The 20042-nt window shown below is 41.0% G+C and overlaps 1 protein-coding gene across 1 annotated transcript; it reads left to right on the forward strand.

Moving 5' to 3' along the window:
- Nucleotides 1-215: 215 nt before the first annotated feature.
- LRRIQ4 (leucine rich repeats and IQ motif containing 4) lies at nt 216-19882 on the forward strand. Its single transcript, XM_045539628.1, has 6 exons — nt 216-374; nt 8589-9639; nt 11297-11470; nt 12750-12888; nt 15081-15277; nt 19595-19882. The coding sequence occupies exons 2-6, from the start codon at nt 8620-8622 to the stop codon at nt 19742-19744; spliced, it is 1680 nt and encodes a 559-aa protein (XP_045395584.1). The 5' UTR covers nt 216-374; nt 8589-8619; the 3' UTR covers nt 19745-19882.
- Nucleotides 19883-20042: the final 160 nt, after the last annotated feature.

The following is a 20042-nucleotide window of genomic DNA, read 5'->3' on the forward strand; positions in this document are numbered from 1 at the left end:
TGATTGTAGGCGGGGTCCTGTGCCCCGCCCGCGCCCTGGGTTAAAGGCACACTGAGGGAGGGCGCCCTGGCTCCTCTGCAGGGAGGAGTTCCTGAGGTTTGGGGGGCTCAGCTGCTGGGCTAGGGCCCGGGGCTACAAAGACGATTATGACATATTCCATCCCGCAAAGTGTGCACAGGCCCGCGGGGGGCAAGCGCAGGGGCAGATAGTAGCAGCACCAGCACGTTTTAAGGGCATGGGGCTTTGGGAGCATAAAGGTTTTTGTGGAGGGGCGGCGCCATCAGGGAGGGCTTCCTGGAGGAGGTGACAGCTGGACAGGTCCGAGTGAGGCTGCCAGAGGGCTGAACTGCTCGGTGCGTGCTGGAGACGCGCAGGTACTTTGGTGTACCCAGATGAGTACTGAGCGGGAGGCGGGCAAGGCCAGTGCCACGCGAGCCCTGTGCATTTCTGAGGAGCACGGCTGTGCTGGGGCAGGGTGCTGGGAGCCCTCAGATCGCCAGGGCCGGCCGAGGAAGGATGAATTTGACAGGACCTAGCGGGGAAACTGGGTCTGAAGCCGCTGCGGCAGCCCAGGAGAGACGATAAGGTCTCGCCTAAGGCTGGAGTCAGGAGAATAAGGGTGGGGACGGAACCGAGCAATATGACAGGGTAACATGGTCAGGATTTGGCACTTGGACGTGGAAAGCAGAAGAGGAAGGAAGAAGGAAAGAGCTGTTTGGGGCTTGCCAGAGTCTGAAGAGGAGGAGATAGAGGGGGCGAGTAGAGGAGTTGAGCCTGCGGGTGAGAAGGTGGAGGAAAACCCTCAAGGTGAAACCAGGCCGCTTATGAACAGAGTTACAAAGTGAAAAATAAAATGAGCCCTCCCTGCCTCACACTATCTCGCTAGGCAATTCCGTGTCTGCTCTCCGCTGCCATGAAATCGTGCTGGCCAAGACAGAGATCTCTTAAAACCCTGTGTAGGCTACAGATATAAAGCATCACTTGTTCTACAGGTTAAACACGATGACAGAAAACAAACAATGTGTTCATTTATCCCATGTGCTCCCAACAAAGTTGGGAGGCAATTTGGAATACTAAAGCAAGAGTGGGTCCAGTCTCCCTTTCGCATCTACCCTTCCCTATCCCGTCCTTAAAAGTATTTTGAATTAAGAAGAGAAAGTAAAGAGAGGTGGAGAATCCTGCTTCAGGGGAAGGGAGGGATACTCTTCCAAGGGAATAAGAAGTGCAAAATCAGACTTTGGTTCTAGAGAGTGACAGATAAACAGGGTCAGAATAAACAGAAAATAGCTGCTTTAACCCGTAAAACAGCACCTACAACACTGTTTTTCTTGTCTGACTTTGCAAGGCAAAACCAAAACAAAAAAGCAGTATTTACACAGAACTACAGCCTGCATGTCAAAGACATATCAAATAGGATGATCAAAAAGACATTGAGCACATATACAACTCATTTCCATCAGTGTATTGCCCTCAGTGATGGTAGTGTGGTGGAGGGAGGTAATTGAAATAGTCCCCTCCTCTTAAGAATTGCTGATTTCAGGGAGGAAGATGTTGCTGAACCAGCTCGGAGGAAACTTGAGTGGGTTCACTGAGTGCATATATGCGAAGATCCCAGAGTGGAGGGATCTAACTTGAATCTGAGCTTTCTATAAGTCAGAGTGAAAGAGAATGGGAATACATGAGAGTATGTAGTCTCCAGGCTCCAATAACAGGTATCATTTGCATGTCTCTGGCATCTCATATGAAGAGGGTTTAGTATGAGTATCTTTATGTAAGTTACTTAATAGACAATGTCTTTGACTATAGTTTTATAGAAAATCCAGAAACATTTTTCAAATGATTGTTTCTTTTGTTGTAACTCTATTTAAAGAACCAAAAGCATGGTGTTTAATTACAATTTAAGGAAGGCATTTCTCCAGGAAATACATATAATATGGTCTAGGTATGTTTTCTGATAATTTGAAGATAGAACTAAAAGGATCTGACAGAGTTAATATTTAACACATCCACTAGCTATTTTTCCCGACTATCAGATGGCTAATGGAGCTGCCAGCAAGTGCTGGACCAGGGGTAAATTCTGCAGTTCTGGCTTCTGGTGTTTTTCAGGCATGTATGTTGTTTAGGCATTGAATATGCAGGTGGCAAAATTAATTTTCTGTTATTTAAAAATGTTTTGGACCATGGATAAGAGTGGGTAATATGAAAAATTTACAGTGTTATTTTCTGATAAGATGAGAAAGTAGACTAGTGGAATAGTGACCAAAATCTTCTTGCTCTTTATGTAAGATAACAGTTTGATGAAAAACTGAATTCTTTTTTTTTTTTTTTTTTTTGAGACAGAGTCTCGCTTTGTTGCCCGGGCTAGAGTGAGTGCCGTGGCGTCAGCCTAGCTCACAGCAACCTCAAACTCCTGGGCTTCAGCAACCCTACTGCCTCAGCCTCCCGAGTAGCTGGGACTACAGGCATGAGCCACCATGCCCGGCTAATTTTTTCTGTATAGATTTTTAGCTGTCCAAATCATTTCTTTCTATTTTTGGTAGAGACGGGGTCTCACTCTTGCTCAGGCTGGTCTCGAACTCCGGACCTCGAGCGATCCACCCGCCTCGGCCTCCCAGAGTGCTAGGATTACAGGCATGAGCCACCACGCCCGGCCGAAAAACTGAATTCTTTAAAAATAAGTAAATAAAAAAGATTTTGCCTGTGAATCACGAGATCTGTAGTTTGGTAGTAGGAGAATAAAGGGTAGAAATATTTTTGAAAATGGAGAAAATGCCACTTTTGAGTCTATTTAACAAATCCTGAGAAGCTATTTCGGATCAGTAATTTGGTGACATTGGTGAGGAGGGCAAGTCACTGCTCAGCACTAACAGTTCTTGCAAAGGAATGTTTTCACCTTTAGGTAACTGATCAGAGGTTTTCAAAAGGATGGGCTGACTGGATCCCAGCTTAGTAATACTCTAGGTATTTTTCAGAGCTCATTATAAGATTATAGATATTTTTTCCTCCAACCATTTCTCTTAAGAAGAAAACATATCAGGGATCTCAATACCCTAGAATCTGCCTTTATTATTGGCCTTTGAGATTCTTTCTACTCGCTGCTGAAAATTTACATTGCTTGTTTATAAAAAGCTTCTCACTCAAGTTTGAAGTTTATATGGAACTTCATCTCAGTATTGAGAGGAGACTTAATTTTTCAAGGAATTCTATAGTTTCCCAGAAGTCTTTTATCAAAGCAAAGGATAGTGTTACTGTTGGAGAGGCAAAACTTTACCTCTACCCTCTTAGGGTCCCCAGCTGGTTCTGAGAATTAAATTGCCATAAAATAGATTAGCAGGAGAATAGGATACAAATTTAATATAAGTTTTGCATGATATGGGAGGCCTCATAAGAAAACAAAGACTCAAAGAAGTGGCAAAACCTAAATACTTTAAAATTAGGTTGAACAAAAAGATGCAATTGTGGATCAGTAAATTTGCGGGGAAGGTAAAGGAAGATAGGAATTATTTTTAACAAGGTCTGGCTGTACAGAATTCTCTCAGCTGTGACTCCCTGGTGAAGAATGTTTCCTTTTTCCAGGTATAGGGAGGGCATCTTTAACATGGGAATTTTTGTCTCTTGTTTTGGAGGGAAAAAGGGAACGTTAGAATCCCCTTCTTGTCTCTGCTGTTTTTCAAGTGCCTTTGGGTTACAGTAATCCTCATGCCACAGTGGCACATTTTCAGGTGGCATATTCTGCCACTCTTTGTTACCGTTACGTGATTTTCCAGTCCTAGGTCAATTAAGGCCACTTTTAGCTTGTCTGTGATTCATTGGTTGTTAGGGGGAAAAGATCTCCTGTGTGAAGTTTTAAGCAAAATCTTGAAATTATTTTAACTAGAAATGGTTATTTATACTATCAGAGAAAGTCACACACCATATTAACATCAGGAAATCTAGTATTTCTTATCCAATATGTTGTTGGCAGCTAGATTTATTATTAATATATTAGAGACAGAAATGATTTCAGGAGTTTTGCAAGGCTTTGCCCTGAAGGAACATGTGAATGTGTTAGCTCGAATATCAAAAGCTGCCTCACCTCAGGAGGGCGTCTCAATGGTCAGTAGCAGCTGCATTCCAAGGTGACACTGCAGTCTCAAGCCTGTGGTTCTCGCCTGCTTTGAAGGACAAAGCAGATTTGCATGGAGCCACGGGATGGGGAGCTGATCAAAAAGACGTGCCACCCGAGACAGACACCTAGGGCTGAGACCATTAGCCTAAGGGACACCTCTTGCTTGATTTCTGAAGAATCTTTCTCAATACACAATAACTAGAGCCATTATGTCTCTGTTTTGCTAAAGTGATAGTTTTATCTTAAAACTTAGATGTTTGTCCTAAAAAGAATTTGTAACCGTTTGTTCACATAGAGTTAATTAAGGAATCTATAGAAGCCTTTTGGGAGACTTTGAACCTCAAACGAACTACCTGTTATTATGTAAATCTGTTACCCCTGGCAACCGATCACTGTCTATAAATACAGATCATCCCCAAAATTCACGGGAATATTTTGGGGTCCTCTGAGCACCCCCCTTTTCCTATATTCATAAATCTATTCCTTATAAACTGCATTTTTGTCTCTGTGTATTGTTTTATTTCTATTTTCTATTTCCTACTATTTTTTCATCCTTTGCAACCAGCCCTGCCTGAGGGACCCGATTCTTTGCTGGGAGAGTAGCTAACTCCCCACAATGTGTGTAATCAGACTTGGAAACAAAAGTATCAACACTCACTGTACATTTGAGAAGGCTGAGCAGTTTCCTAAATGGCTTTCTCAGGCATTAGAGTTATACAAAGAAGGGCTAATTATTAAACTACCCAATTCTTGGCTTCTTCAAATGAAGATGCAACAGTTATTCCACTTAGTAACCACCCCACAGTAAATTGTAATACGTCAATTTGATCATGTTTGGGTAGCAATCCCTAAGAAAAAAAATGGGCAATAAAGACTCAGTCTTTCCCATTCTTATTTCCTGTGGCTGAATTACTGGCAAAACTATTGAAAATCCCAGCTTTACAATCTCCTTTTATTACATCCACAAATGTATGTGTATGTGTATATATATATATCTTTCAGAGGGCCATCAAATTGGTTCCAGACACATTCCGTCTGGAATCATATATATGACTAAGGTGAGATAACATATATACACACACAATCAGACATTCTAGGCAGATCTTATTATGGGGCAAGATGAATGTTAGGAGAAATAAGTTCTTTTATGTATCTGGAAGCTCAGACACACTCATGTTAACTCTAATCAGGGCGGCTCATCCACACGAATTTCTCCCAGGTGACTGTTGCAAGGCTACAAAAAAAAAAAAATTTTTTTTAATTTTTTTTTTTGAGACAGAGTCTTACTCTGTTGCCCAGGCTAGAGTGACATGGCGTCAGCTTAGCTCACAGCAACCTCAAACTCCTGGGCTCAAGCGATCCTACTGCCTCAGCCTCCGGAGTAGCTGGGACTACAGGCATGTGCCACCACACCCGGCTCATTTTTCTATATATATACTTTTAGCTGTCCATATAATTTCTTTCTATTTTTAGTAGAGATGGGGTCTCACTCTTGCTCAGGCTGGTCTCAAACTCCTGACCTCGAGCGATCCCCCCGCCTCAGTCTCGCAGAGTGAAAAATTAAATCTTAAACCTCACACCCAAGGAGAATAATTTTAACAAAATCCAGGCTTCTTGTGAACAAATGATGTAAAATATCTAGGTGAAGGTGGGTCAAATTCTCTGCTCCTACTCCTACTTCCTACCATGTTCTGAGAAAAGCCCATTCAATTATTTAGTTTCTTTATCTGTAAAATAGGGATAATAATGGTGTCTCCTTCATAAGATTATATTGAGGATTAAATAGGTTACTTTAAGTAAAGCCTAGAGCACACAATAAGTGTTCTCTATGTTTATTTGTGTTATTTCCTCAGTCTAGATACTGTGGATAGTCTAGGAGACTTCAGCAGTTTCAAAAATATTTATTTAGGAAACTGGAGATTTTCATCCCACAGGATTAAACAGTATTAGAATCTGTCTGATGACTAATGACAAGAATGTTGAAGATGGCTAGTTCTAGACATAAATTGATCAATGTTAAATCTTTTCCTCTCTTTAAATAACACTGTCCCAGAGCCCTTTTTGAGGATAGGCATAAAGAAACAAGGATCTGAACCACATACTGTTGCATTGTAAGAAGCAATGATATTGTAGGGGTGGAAATGCACCCCCTTCATCTAGGGACTGTGCCTCCGTGATGGGTGAGAGGTGTAGGTACTCCATCAGGAATGCCCCCATCCTAAAAAGAAGGTCAAAGATGCTGCAATCAACCTGGCTATCATCATGTTGTGGTAGACTCTGGGGCAGGGTATGTATATTAAAGACTTAGTCTTCTGTAATATAATATTAAATCTTGGATTCATAAGGTTTGTAAGTCTAGTGGTGTAAGTCTGCAAATTTATTATTCAAGATTATCTTTAGGTCCTTTGCATTTTCATATAAATTTTAGAATCAGCTTGTCAACTTCTACCAAAAAAAAATTGCTGAGATTTTTATGGAACTGCACTGAAATTATAGATCAAGTTGGGGGGATATTGACATCTGAAAATTATTGAGTATTCTAATCCATAAACTTGTCCTCCACTTATTAAGGACTTTAATTTCTTTCTAGATTGCAGCTTTAGTTCATTTCAATTCACTGCAATTTCAAATGTCTTATTTAAAGAGTTAAGTCCCTCCTTCCAGCCAGGCTTAGTAACGTAAGACCATGAAACTACAGGATCTTGCTCTTGTTTTTTAGATCAGCCTGCAACTATCCCTAAGGCCATTTAGCCAACCAAAGTCTAATGGAGAGAACTGGCTAGTGGAGAGAACTGACTTTCCATTTGAGGCTACTCCAAATTCGAATCCACCATGCCAACCCACACATGGCTGTTAAAAGTGTGGCTGGTTTCTCCTTGTCCCAGAAGTTCCTTTGCCTGTGCCTATGGAAAGCCTGCTTCTCTGCCTGCCAGTACTCAAACTTGAAAATGCCACCAGGCATGAAAGGGCCCACTCACGGTCTCTAGTTGTTTAGGAAAGGCTGTTCTCTCTCCAGAAGTTAGTTCCTTTGGCCTTCTTTTCATCTACAACTCGGTTAGCTTTATAGAAAAATGTAATATTTTAAAATATGGATTTTTTTCTAGTGTTTTCTCAATGTTATGGTAAGAGCAACTATCTTTTGCATCCTACCTGGCAACAGAATCAAAATAGGCATTTTTTAAAAATTTGAGATAGAGTCTCTCTCTGTTGCCCGGGCTAGAGTGCCGTGGCATCAGCCTAGCTCACAGCAACCTCAAACTCCTGGGCTCAAGCGATCCTCCTGCCTTAGCCTCCCGAATAGCTGGGACTACAGGCATGTGCCACCATGCCCGGCTAATTTTTTGTATATATTTTAGTTGTCCAGCTAATTTCTTTCTGTTTTTAGTAGAGATGGGGTCTCTCTCACTCTTGCTCAGGCTTGTCTCAAATTCCTGAGCTCAAACGATCCACCAGCCTCGGCCTCCCAGAGTGCTGGGATTACAGGCATGAGCTACCACGCCTGGCCAAAATAGGCATTTTTAAACACTGAAATCAGACAATCATTTTTTTTTCATTTGACTCAACCTGTTAGAAGAAAGAGGAGCCTATACTTTAATTCTTCTCCTAACATGAAACACAAAAACCTAAATTTTTTTTTTATTTTTTTATTTTTTTGAGACAGAGTCTCACTCTGTTGCCCAGGCTAGAGTGCCATGGCGTCAGCCTAGCTCATAGCAACCTCAAACTCCTGGGCTCAAGTGATCCTTCTGCCTCAGCCTCCCAAGTAGCTGGGACAACAGGCATGCGCCACCATGCCTGGCTAATTTTTTCTATATATATTTTTAGCTGTCCATATAATTTCTTTCTATTTTTAGTAGAGACCGGGGTCTCAATCTTGCTCAGGCTGGTCTCGAACTCCTGACCTCGAGTGATCCTCCTGCCTCAGCCTCCCAGAGTGCTAGGATTACAGGCGTGAGCCACCGTGCCCAGCCGATAAAGTATATTTTATTTTATTTGTATTTATTTATTTATTTATTTTTTTGAGACAGAGTCTCACTCTGTTGTCCCGGCTAGAGTGCGGTGGCGTCAGCCTAGCTCACAGAAACCTCAAACTCCTGGGCTTAAGCAATCCTACTGCCTCAGCCTCCCAAGTAGCTGGGACTACAGGCATGCGCCACCATGCCCAGCTAATTTTTCCTATATATATTTTTAGTTGGCCAGATAATTTCTTTCTATTTTTAGTAGAGACGGGGGTCTCGCTCTTGCTCAGGTTGGTCTGGAACTCCTGACCTCGAGCGATCCACCCACCTCGGCCTCCCAGAGTGCTAGGATTACAGGCGTGAGCCACTGCACCCGGCCTCAAAAACCTAAATTTTATGTTGTGACATAATTTCGAGTGCTAAGTTTAACCAACTAGATTTTAATTTTATCTTTCTTAAGGATAGCAAGTCTCATGGGAGGTCAATGGTGATTGTTTTTCTTTCTTTTCACAGTATTTCAGATTGTAAATATTTGAACTTTCCTTCAAAATAATGTTAAAAGACATAATAAAATCAGTAGAACATTTATCTAAAATTCCCCAGAAAGATGATCCACAAGTCACTGATAGAACATTTTTCATTGATGCATCTCATCAGGGCTTGATTGCCATTCCATCGGAGATCTTAGCATTAAAAGAATTAGAAGAAGTGCATTTGGAAAATAACCAGATTGAAGAAATTCCCCAGGACATTCAGCATTTAAAGAACATCAAGGTTCTCTACCTGGACAAGAACAACCTAAGGAGCCTGTGCCCGGAGCTGGGGGCGCTGAGCAGCCTGGAGGGACTGGACCTGAGCTACAACCCCATCCTCCCCTCCTCTCTCCCGGTCGTCAGCTGCCTCCGCACCCTGCGCGAGCTCCGGCTCCACCAGATTGACCTGAAGGAGATCCCCATCGTGATCTGTAAAAACCTTCACCATGTCGAGCTGTTTGGACTGACCGGAAACCACCTGAAATTTTTGCCCAACGAAATAGTGAACCAGACCAAACTGAGGGAGATCTACCTGAAGCGCAACCAGTTTGACGTTTTCCCTAAGGAGCTCTGCGTTCTCTGCAACCTGGAGATCATTGACCTGGATGAGAACAAACTGAATGCCATTCCAGAAGAAATTGGGAATCTGACGAGGCTGGAGAAGTTCTTCGTGGCTTATAACAACCTGTCCTTTCTGCCCGAGTCGCTGCGCCAATGTAGCCAGATGTCGGTGCTGGACTTATCCCACAACGCCCTCCACTCCATCCCGGACTCCCTCTCCGAGCTCGCCAGGATGACGGAAATTGGGCTGAGCGGGAACCCCCTGGAGAAAGTGCCGCGCCTCATCTGCAGGTGGCCCGCGCTGCACCTGCTCTACCTGAGCGACACCGGCCTGCGCCGGCTGCGGCGCTGCCTCCCGCGGCTGCTGGAACTGTGCTTCCTGGATCTCAGCCGCAACCGCCTGGGCCGCTGTCCGTCGCAGCTCTGCGCGCTCAAGAACCTGGAGATCCTGGCGCTGGATGACAATAAAATAGGGCAGGTACTGATTCCCTTCCTGGCTGTCACTATGCTCTCATCAAGGGCCCTTCCTGCCCTAATTTGGTGTGGTTCTCGGTCTAGACAGCAAATTTGAACTGACTTTATGGGCGAAAATCCAGGGTTACCAAATATATCTAACAAGGTGATACTTTATATTACTTTCTTTTTTCATTTTTAGAAAAATGAACCCTCACCCTACACAAAAAAAGACAAATATATTATGGAAGATTCCAGGTATATGAAACCTTTCCAGACAGGTTATCCTAGAGTGGGCTTTCTTTTTCTCCCACTGTGAGTGACCCATTCACCAGTTATCTGTCTATCCCACCCATCTATAGAAGGGTGGTGGTGGCTGAGCTCTGCTCCAACCAAAATAAAAAGTAGGGTGGCCAGTTACGGAACTGGTGGGAGGAATGTCCAAGGGCTAAAGCAGGGAACTATGAGGAAGGATTTGCAGGAATAAAGCCAGGTAAATGTACTTAGGAATTAAGAAGCTGTTGAGATACATAGCTGGGCTATTTTTTTCCACAAGAAAATAAGGCGTGTCTCTGTAACACAATCCATAGAGTGATTGTGTCACATAGTTTAAGAATGAGATTTTTTCCATGTAATTCTAAAGGGCCAAAAAGAGACCAATAGATACACATAATAGTGATACAGATTTTGACTTGATGGAAGAAAGAAGTCTGATGATTAGAAGTATCCATCAAAGGTAATGAACTTTTCCTTACAGGATGTGATTTAAATAACATCGAATTGGTATTAACTGACCAACACTTAAGTACACATGTAGTAGTAACATTCATCAGGTGTCGAGCAGGTGGGTGGGGGAGGAAGAGATGGGTATACTCACACCTAATGGGTGTGGTGCGCACCGTCTGGGGGATGGACACACTTAAATATGTGACTCGGGTGGGGAAAAGGCAGTATATGTAACCTAAACATTTGTACCCCCATAATGTGCTGAAATTAAATAAATAAATAACCAAAATAAATCATCTCTGGAAGGCTAGCTATAAAACATATTCAACCACTGTATTAGAGGGTTGAAATAGAGAACCTTCCTGAGGCCTTCCAGCCCTGAAAGTCTGGCAGTCTGCAGAATGCCTATGCAAAACCATATAGGGCACACAAGCCTCAGTATTCACTGGAAAGCAGAACATGGCAATATACAATCATAATAGTGTTTGCTGAACACTCTGTTTAGAAATGGTATGAACATGTTTGCTTCCAACTGAGATTTCAACTGAAGTTTCAAAATTGCTAAAGTCTTTTAGAACTAAATTTATCGTGTCACTAAATTTATCCGTTTGAATAACTGAATTTATTATGAGTATTATCATTGTAATATTACACATAACTTTAGTACTTTTTTCAATGATATCAATCATTTGCCACACTAGAGTTCACAAGTTGCAAAAAAGTAGGTTAAAAATTGCTCTAATTTAAAGCAGTGCATGAAAGTGAAGAGCAGAGACTTCAGATCTCCTAGTATAAATACTATCATGCAGACATATATGCAAACTTTTCATCAGTAGAAGATGCTAAGTTGCTTCATTTTTTGTTTAGCAATGTGCCTTAAAACCAAAAGCCCAATTTATTTCCTGACTGTTAAAAATAATCTTAACCTGAAACTTACCTTTTTGGAACACTTCTAGTTACCTTCAGAGTTGGGCTCACTTTCAAAACTGAAGATACTTGGACTAACAGGAAATGAGTTCTGTTCCTTTCCGGAGGAAGTCTGTTCTTTAGCATCTTTAGAAAAATTATACATTGGGCAAGACCAGGGATGCAAGCTTACCTATGTGCCAGAAAACATTGGGAAACTGCAGGTAAGCCTCCCCAAATAAGCAGGCAAAGAAACACAAGCCACTGACCCTTAAGTTGGCTGAAACTAAGAAAACACGAGGTGTCCCACAGGATGGATGTGGAATCATCCATACTAGATTTCCAGTTCCAAACAAGCAGTCATTTTTACATTTTGAGGCTTCCACTGTCACTGACCAACCCCCATAACATTTTTTTGTGATTGCTATTGGACATGTCATGCTATATTTCTTTCCACTGTGTCGTTTGGGATGTTTCATTTGCAGAAATTGAGTCATACCTCTTTCCATTAATTTCCATTTTTTATAAGTAGCTCCCTGAAAATTGGGCTATTTTAAGTTGAAGTATCATACAAGTGGCATGGCTGGGAGCCTGCATTTTGGCACCCAGGATGGGATTTCCTGTTAGGGGCAGTGTAACCTCCCTCCCTGCTTGGAGAGGGGAAATTATGTTACACTAGGTTTGTGCTGAAGATGAGTCCCCGGTACTGTGCAGAATCCTAGCAAAACAGTAAGATATTATAACTTCATTCAGAGTAGTCATACTTGTGTGTCTTTAAATACTCATGCTTTAAAGAACTGGTTTGGGTTTTTTCCCATGTTCCTGTTACTACACTCTTAATAATAACGTAGGTGTGGGCCACTACATAACCCTTGGTAATGCAATGATACGTAACGCAGTGGCACGTACAGCACCGGTAATTCTCAATGTGACACAGGGCTCCTATTCCTAATGCTCCATTCCTTTGCCCTGTGTTCATAAAATACCTTTCATCATCTTGCTCTTTGTACTTGTCATGCCACAATCTTAGGGCAAAATGCAAACATTAAATTTTTGCCCAGTGAAGTAGAAAATCATTAATTTGAATATATTCATTTGAATATATACATTTTCTGTTTTGGCTACTTCCACTTATGTAATATTGGGTTGATATTTGAGGCAATTATAAATCTGTAGCAACTCCCATAGATAATTATCTATTAAAAGGGAGCAAATGATAAATGTAGATAAATGATCCAAATTATTTTTCCATAAAGTTTTAGTAAAACAAATAAGCACTAGATTCCCGTATTCTCTTTTCCTTGCGTAAATGGAAATGAAGTCTAATGGCTTTACTAAAAAATAATTTTATTTCTTGATCATGGTCCTTTAAATATGTTTTCCCTTTATCCCAGTGCATAATTTCTCCCATTAAAAGTGCTTGGGTGCCCACAGGTGATTCTGGTTATTATAATTCATTTATCAAGGTAAGGATCATTATGGTATACTCTCATGTTATTTCAGAGTCTTAAAGAACTGTATATAGAGAACAATCATCTGGAGTACCTGCCCGTAGCCTTGGGGTCAATGCCTAACCTGGAAGTTCTTGATTGCCGGCACAATTTGCTTAAGCAACTTCCAGATGCCATTTGCCACACCCAAGGTGAGGAAACTTAGAAGATCCACAGCCTAGTAGAATTTGAGGCCAGCATTTCCCATGCAGAGTGTCTTCCTTGCCTTACTGAAGACTGATCTCAGTGTTTGGAGAGCTGAGCCCTATCCCATTAACTCTTTGCAGGGCTCACTAGTGACGTGGGGGAGGCCAGGTGCCCTGGTTAGTATAGCTAAAAGTCTTGCAAAAGCAGTTAGATTGTTTATTGGGGGTTGAAAAGAGAAGTAAATAGCAACTGCTAAGAAAATTAGCATTCATTCATAAATTCAGTACAACACATTCATACATACATTCAGTACACATTCGTTCATGCATTCAGTACAACAATAACTTACTGAATACTTACTATATGCCAGAATTTGGAGTTGGGGTCCTGTAGTAAATTTTCATCTAGGTCACTAAGTCATTTGAATAAAACAGAAAGTATTGACCCAGAGTGGTGAAATCAGCAAGAGCACTCTTGGGGCTACGTGATTAACATGGAAAATCATATATGATTCCTGTTTAAATACTTGAATGTTTTCCACTAGGCTAAGCCATTTTTTGGTCTTTTTCTTTTCATTGACAGTTGTAGTCTCAGGCTAGGCCATTCTTTATCTGTACATCCATCCATCCATCCATCCACTTTTTGACCATAATGTGCTGAATCCCTAGGCTTATAATTATGGTTATTCTTTAATGAAAGCGGGATGAATGAATATGAGAGTGGAAGCTGTTGCCTCCCCACAAGATATTAAAAATTGGGATCAGGGGGTGGGATACAGTACTCCTTAGTAAGGCTCCTGACCATAAATTCTTATCCTGTCTTTGGTCCCTGGAGGAGTGAAACATTCTCAAAATTTTTTCATTTTTGCTATTTTCCTGCCTCTAATGTTTATTTACACTGGCTCCAACAACTCTGAGTTGTTATAAAGAAATTATAAAAAAGAGAACTTGGTTTGCCTCATTAAATCCCATGCATTTTATTAAATAGTACAGCAGGAAATTAACATGTCAAAGTAACTGGACTTTTAAATTTAAATTTTGCTTGTTCTTTTTAAATGCATATAATTTGTTATGTTTTTCAAACATCCAGTCCCATGGATGTTCTCTTTTGGTGAACCACATAAAGAGAAATGACTGAGTTTATAAGTCTTTTATCACTGAGTATGATGTAAGTATGTTTCTCTCTTCTCCCTCAATACTGGGTATTCCCAGACTTTTCATCTCTCCCTATTTGATTGGTTAAACATTGTATTTTGGTGTTTAATTTACATTTCTTCTATTGAGTGATTTTGAGCATCTTTTTTATGCTTACCAGCCATTTTTCGCTCTCAGTGAACTATTTAAGATGGTTTCTTATGCTAAAAAATATAGATTCAAACTATTTTCTATGATATGATAGCATTTTGATTTACAAACTTTAAAGCACACGTATCTATAGGCCTGCATGTGCCTAGATATTTGCTGTAAGGACTCACAAGAACCTGATAACAGTGGTTACTTGTGACAATTAAGATGTGAGAGAAGGCTGGTGGGGAAGGGAAGGAGAGAGATAATCATTTCTACCCTTTCTTTGCTGTTTTTGCATGCATACATTTCTGTTTACAAGTTATGTATATTACTTTTATGACAGTAATTTTTTTCAAACAATTAATTTGCTTTTTAATTTGAGAGTAGTAGAGAAATGAGTCTGTGAGTCAGGGGCCACACATTCCACTCTCTTTGGGCATCAGGCAGGGAACACTGATGAACCAAGCCTTGGTATAATAACAGGGAGTAGTGAGGCCTGTGGGAAAATGGAGCGTCCCATCCAAAGGCATGCAGAGTCAATTTTTCCAATATTCTGCTGACTCAAGAAACGGGTATGAGGGTGGTTTTTGCCAGTGAGCTGTCAGTTCCAGTTAGCAACTGTTCCTCTCCACTAAAAAAAAGCAAAACAAACAAAACAAAGACATCTACCCTTAGAGGGGATAGGAATATCTGAAGACTCAATTCTATTCTCCTTATCATGAGAAGGAACAAACATAGAGACAGACCTTTTATTAGATGGTATAAAAAATTGTGTCAGTTCTTGTACATCCTTCCTCTCCATCCTCTTACAAATGTAGAGGTGAATCCCTCACATACCTGGGCAGGTTTAGGTGACAAGTTAATGTTTGTTCTTAAGATAAATCCACCATTTTTAAAAATAATTCTTTCAGCTTTGAAAGAACTTCTGCTGGAAGACAACTTGCTCACACATCTTCCAGAGAATTTGGATTCCCTAGTGAATATTAAGGTTCTGACATTGATGGACAATCCCATGAGTGAACCCCCAGAAGAAGTGTGTGCTGAAGGCAATGAGGCCATATGGAAATACCTTAAGGAAAAGAGAACTAGGAAAATAATGGCAACAAAGGTAAAATTAGCACAGATTCTTGATAACACATTTACAGTTGCTTTGGAGGGAGTCTGGTGTTAAATACATTGCAGATTATTCTACGAGGAGACTCATTATGAATCTACACCTTGTCCTTATTAAGAGGAGACTCTTATTTACTTTTATGTACCCAAGGCCAAGTAAGATAATTTTTTAATGTCAGCCTTAGCATTTTTATCTTTATGTCCCTTCTCTCTTGTCAGATAAGAAGCCAACAAACAGGCAAAGGAAACCAAAACTTCAAATTTCAAAACAATCCAAAATTCTTGGACTATTTCATTGGAGTGAAAAAAGCTTGTATTAACAAAGGCAATAAGATAAGGTTGAAAAATTAGAAATGAAGGCATTTATGGATCAGAGGCCCAGAGACCAGGGTTCTGCTCTGCCACTAACTAGGATCACAGGGCTGAGAGCCCATGGAGACCTAGGAGACCCCAGACAGGCCAGGAATGTATCCACTTCCAGGCAATATTCTTTATTCTTCAACTGGTCCAAGTCCCCATCATCTCTCACCTGGATGACTACGTTAGCCCCTAACTAGTGTCCCTGACTCTACTGTGGCTCCCCTACAACACAGCTTCCACTCAGTAGTCATACCGATGCTATAAAACGTGGGTTGGATCTCTCCACTCGCTGCTGAAATTGACAACCTCTATTTCACCTGGAGTAAGAGTCAAAGTCTTTGGTCTCCAAGACCCTCTATTGGTGGCCCTCAACCCTGTTGGACCCAACATACTCTCTTTTATAAGAAATCTTTTGTGATACCTCCTTTAGTATTCTGAAATTGAATTCAGAGATGATAAAAACTACCAAAACACATAATTTTAATAAATCAAAATAATGCCTGAGTTTGCAACATAAAGGAGAAAAAAAGGAAAATAATTTATGTTAAAATATTTATTTTAATGTGTATATACTCAGGAATAACTATACTGAAAGAATGAAAATTGTATTTTTTGACTACATACTTCCTAAAAGCATCTTGAAAAACCATGCACCCTCTTGCATATTTTTAAATTGATATTTACAATTTTTTGGCATAAAGTTTAAGTCATTGCGAAGGGTGTAATTTTCAGTGAATTTTAAATGTTAACATTTTATAATGGAGCTGTTAGATCCACATTTTAAATGTATCCAGTGGAATCTAAATACCATTATAATTTGTCAAAATCAATTTACAAATACTTGAACAAGCTCTCATTTTACAGGCAGAAAAATTTTATATCATATTCCTTTTCTTATTGAACATGTATTTTCCATTCCATTTTCCACTCAGAATTGATCCTAAGGTTATAGATATATATTTTTTATTTTAAGTCTTTTATAAATTGCTCTTTTGTACTTCTATGCAACAAAAATATGTAAATTAAATTTTAAAATTAAAACATGTATACATTACATCACAATTATTAGTAGTATAAAATCATCTAAAACAACATAAAATTTATTATAAATTATTTGTAATAAATAATTGATAATTAATAGACATATAAGATTTTTTAGAACATCGTACCCAAATGAGAGGGATTTTTTTTCCACTTTATATATTCAGGCATATATATTACTGATTACTAGAATAAGACAGGGTTTATCATATTTTTTATTTTACAGATGAAAGCCCTGAGAAACTTTGTTCATGTAGATGAGTTGGTGAGACTAGAAGAATCTTTCTTTGCCTGTATTGTTTTGTTTTAAATAACAATGCTTCACACATCTCTGAACTTCTCCCAGATTTATATCCCCCAAAATAAGATAGCAGGTCTTAGCTGACATATCAACTAGTGTCCCCTCAATTTTCTTGATGGTAGAATTGGAAACCACCTGTCTTGCAAAAGGATTGATTACCCAGTCCTCAGAGTCATTCATTTTCTCAACATCCACACTAGTATTTTGAATTGTCTTTTTTTGGGGGGGGTGTCCTAGAGATTTTTAGATTCCAGGGCAATGCACCATAGCAAGATTCGGTGGGTACAAGTGTGCCTTTCTTCTGTAGGGTGTCAGAGGGGCATCTGTGAAGGGGAAGATGGGGATGGGGGGCCAGCTGTCATGTTCTCAGGCTGACTTTAGGAAGGGGTACATAAGTAGGTCGAAGCTCAGGAAGTGGATTCCTTCAATCTGTCCGTGCCTGCACAGCCTTGGAAAGGCTTTGTAAACCAGGGCACCCACCTGAAGACTACTTAACCTGAAGACAACAAAAAGCCCCATACATTTCCAAAATGCCTCTGGGGGCAATACTGTTCCCTGGAGAATCACCACATTAACTGATCTGCTGTTTTCACTCCCCATTTCATCTTTCCCACTCTCACATGGCATCAGTCACAATCAGGACCCTCGTGTTCTTCCAGGGACCAAGCATGGTCCTGCCTCAGGGCCTTAACACTGGCTCTTCCCTATACCCAGAGATGCTCCCCCTAGATATGGGCAGGATTCTGACTCTTACTTCATCCAGTCTCTGCTCAAATGTCCTCTTATCAGAGAGCCCTCCCTTGATCAACCTTATACAAAACAGCATATCGTCACTACATCATTCATTTATTCATCCATTCAGCAAGTATTTATTGAGCTTTTACTATGTGCCAGGCACTGTTCTAGGTACTAGAGAGACATCTGTGAACCAAACAAATATTTCTGTCCTCATACTGCTTAAAATCTAGTGAGAGGAAAATAAAAACATGAAATATAAAACATACAACTACATACTATGTTAGAGAGTACTATTGGGAAAAAAAAAAGTTCAAGTTAAGGGGAACTGAAATTGCCAGAAGTCGTGCGTGTGTGGAAGGTAGGAGAGGGATTGAAAAGATGATGTTTTAGCTTGAGCTGCCATAACAAAATACCATAGAATGGTGGCTTAAATAACAGGAATGTACTTGCTCACTCTGCTGGAGCCCACGACTCTGGGATCAAGGTGTCAGCATAGTTGAGTTCTGGCAAGGGCCCTCTTCCTGGCTTGCAGAGGTCACCTTCTTACTGTGTCTTCAGGGGGCAGAGAGAGAAAGCTGTGGGCTCTGTGATATCTCTTCTTCTAAGGCCACTAATCTCATCATGAGGGCCCCACCCTCATGACTTCATTCAAATCTAATTATCTCCCCCAAGCCCTGTCTCCAAGCACTATATCACATTGGGGATTTGGGCTTCAACATACGAATGTGGGGGAACACAGTTTGGTTCATAGCAGTGACAATTGAATGGACACTTGAAGTGGAGGGTGAGCCATCTGAATATTGGGACGAGGGTTCCAAGCAAAGGAAGCAGTGATGCCAGGGCCCTGAGTTGGAATTGTGCCTGGTGGATGAGCAGGGCGGAGGCCCACACGGCTGCAGCAGAGTGAGCTGCGGGAAGAGGACCTAAGAGATCAGAGAGGTGAGGAGGGAGGGGGCCGGTCAGATAGGGCCTCGTGAGCCATGATAAGGACTTTGGCTTTTATTCTGAGAGAAATGGGGAGCCACCGGAAGGTCCTGAGGAGAGGTGCTCCTGCTATTCCCCGGAATAGCATCCGGGGAACAAGTGAGGGCTGGCTTTAGGTAGGAGCACAGACAGGCCAGTAACGGGAGGGAAGGCAGGGTACAGGCACTCGGATTGCCCTTCCGTGCCCCGTCATTCTCCACAGCGCTGGTCACCATCGGTCAAATTACACATTCATGTGTTTATTGTTTACTGTCTTTTATTCCCACTGGCATGTGAGCTCCATAAAGTCAGTGACATTGGCATTTCGCTGCTGTTGCCCAAATATCTAGAGCAGTGCCTGGCACATAAAAGCGCTAAATACATTTTTTTTTTTTTTTTTGAGACAGAGTGTCACTTTGTTGCCCGGGCTAGAGTGAGTGCCGTGGCATCAGCCTAGCTCACAGCAACCTCAAACTCCTGGGCTTAAGCGATCCTCCTGCCTCAGCCTCCGGAGTAGCTGGGACTACAGGCATGTGCCACCATGCCCGGCTAATTTTTTCTATATATATTTTTAGTTGTCCAGATAGTTTATTTCTATTTTTAGTAGAGACGGGGTCTCGCTCAGGCTGGTCTCGAACTCCTGACCTTGAGCGATCCACCCGCCTCGGCCTCCCAGAGTGCTAGGATTACAGGCGTGAGCCACCGCGCCCGGCCAAAAGCGCTAAATACATTTTTAAAAAATTTGCCTGAACAACTGGCCGATTGAGAAAGACAGAAAATAAGGTTTGGAGTTCTAATCACATCCCATTCTCCACATTTTCAATACCACGTGTAAGAACAAAGAGATTTAAGATCCCCAGGTCGTCACGATACACGCTGATGCTGAACTTAGGTTTACCTTGTTTTCAGATTCAGGCATGGTGGCGTGGGACGATGGTGCGGAAAGGACTTGGGGAATTTGAAGATCTACTAAAAGTGCGAAAGAAAGGAAAGAGCTCTCCAAAAGATAAGAAAGGACATAAGGCTCCAAAAGGAAAACCTGGAAAGAGAAATAAATAATTCTATAAACTGATGAACTGAGGTAATGAACTCTAATGGATTAGGAAGGCAAAACATCTAGGAATTAGAGTCTTACTACATTAAAATTATTCATAGAATTATGTTTATGCATAAAAATAAAAGATACTTTTACTGAAATATTTGTGGATAAAGTGATATGGCACCTGGGAATTCTTTCAAAATCATGAGGGGATGGGGGAGTAGGTAGGGATACAAATGAAACAGACTGGCCATAAATTGATAACTGTAGAAGAAGATGAGTACATGGGTATTCATTAAACTATTCTGTCTACTTTAA

Source organism: Lemur catta, chromosome 1 (genome assembly GCF_020740605.2).
Source record: "Lemur catta isolate mLemCat1 chromosome 1, mLemCat1.pri, whole genome shotgun sequence".
NCBI classification, from domain to species: Eukaryota; Metazoa; Chordata; class Mammalia; order Primates; family Lemuridae; genus Lemur; species Lemur catta.

Bases quoted from the DNA above. Each gene is read 5' to 3' on its own strand.
- LRRIQ4 (XM_045539628.1), top strand. From the start codon at position 8,620: ATGTTAAAAGACATAATAAAATCAGTAGAACATTTATCTAAAATTCCC. The intron at 9,640-11,296 runs GTACTGATTCCC...GAACACTTCTAG, and splicing joins ATGACAATAAAATAGGGCAG to TTACCTTCAGAGTTGGGCTC. The intron at 12,889-15,080 runs GTGAGGAAACTT...TAATTCTTTCAG, and splicing joins TGCCATTTGCCACACCCAAG to CTTTGAAAGAACTTCTGCTG.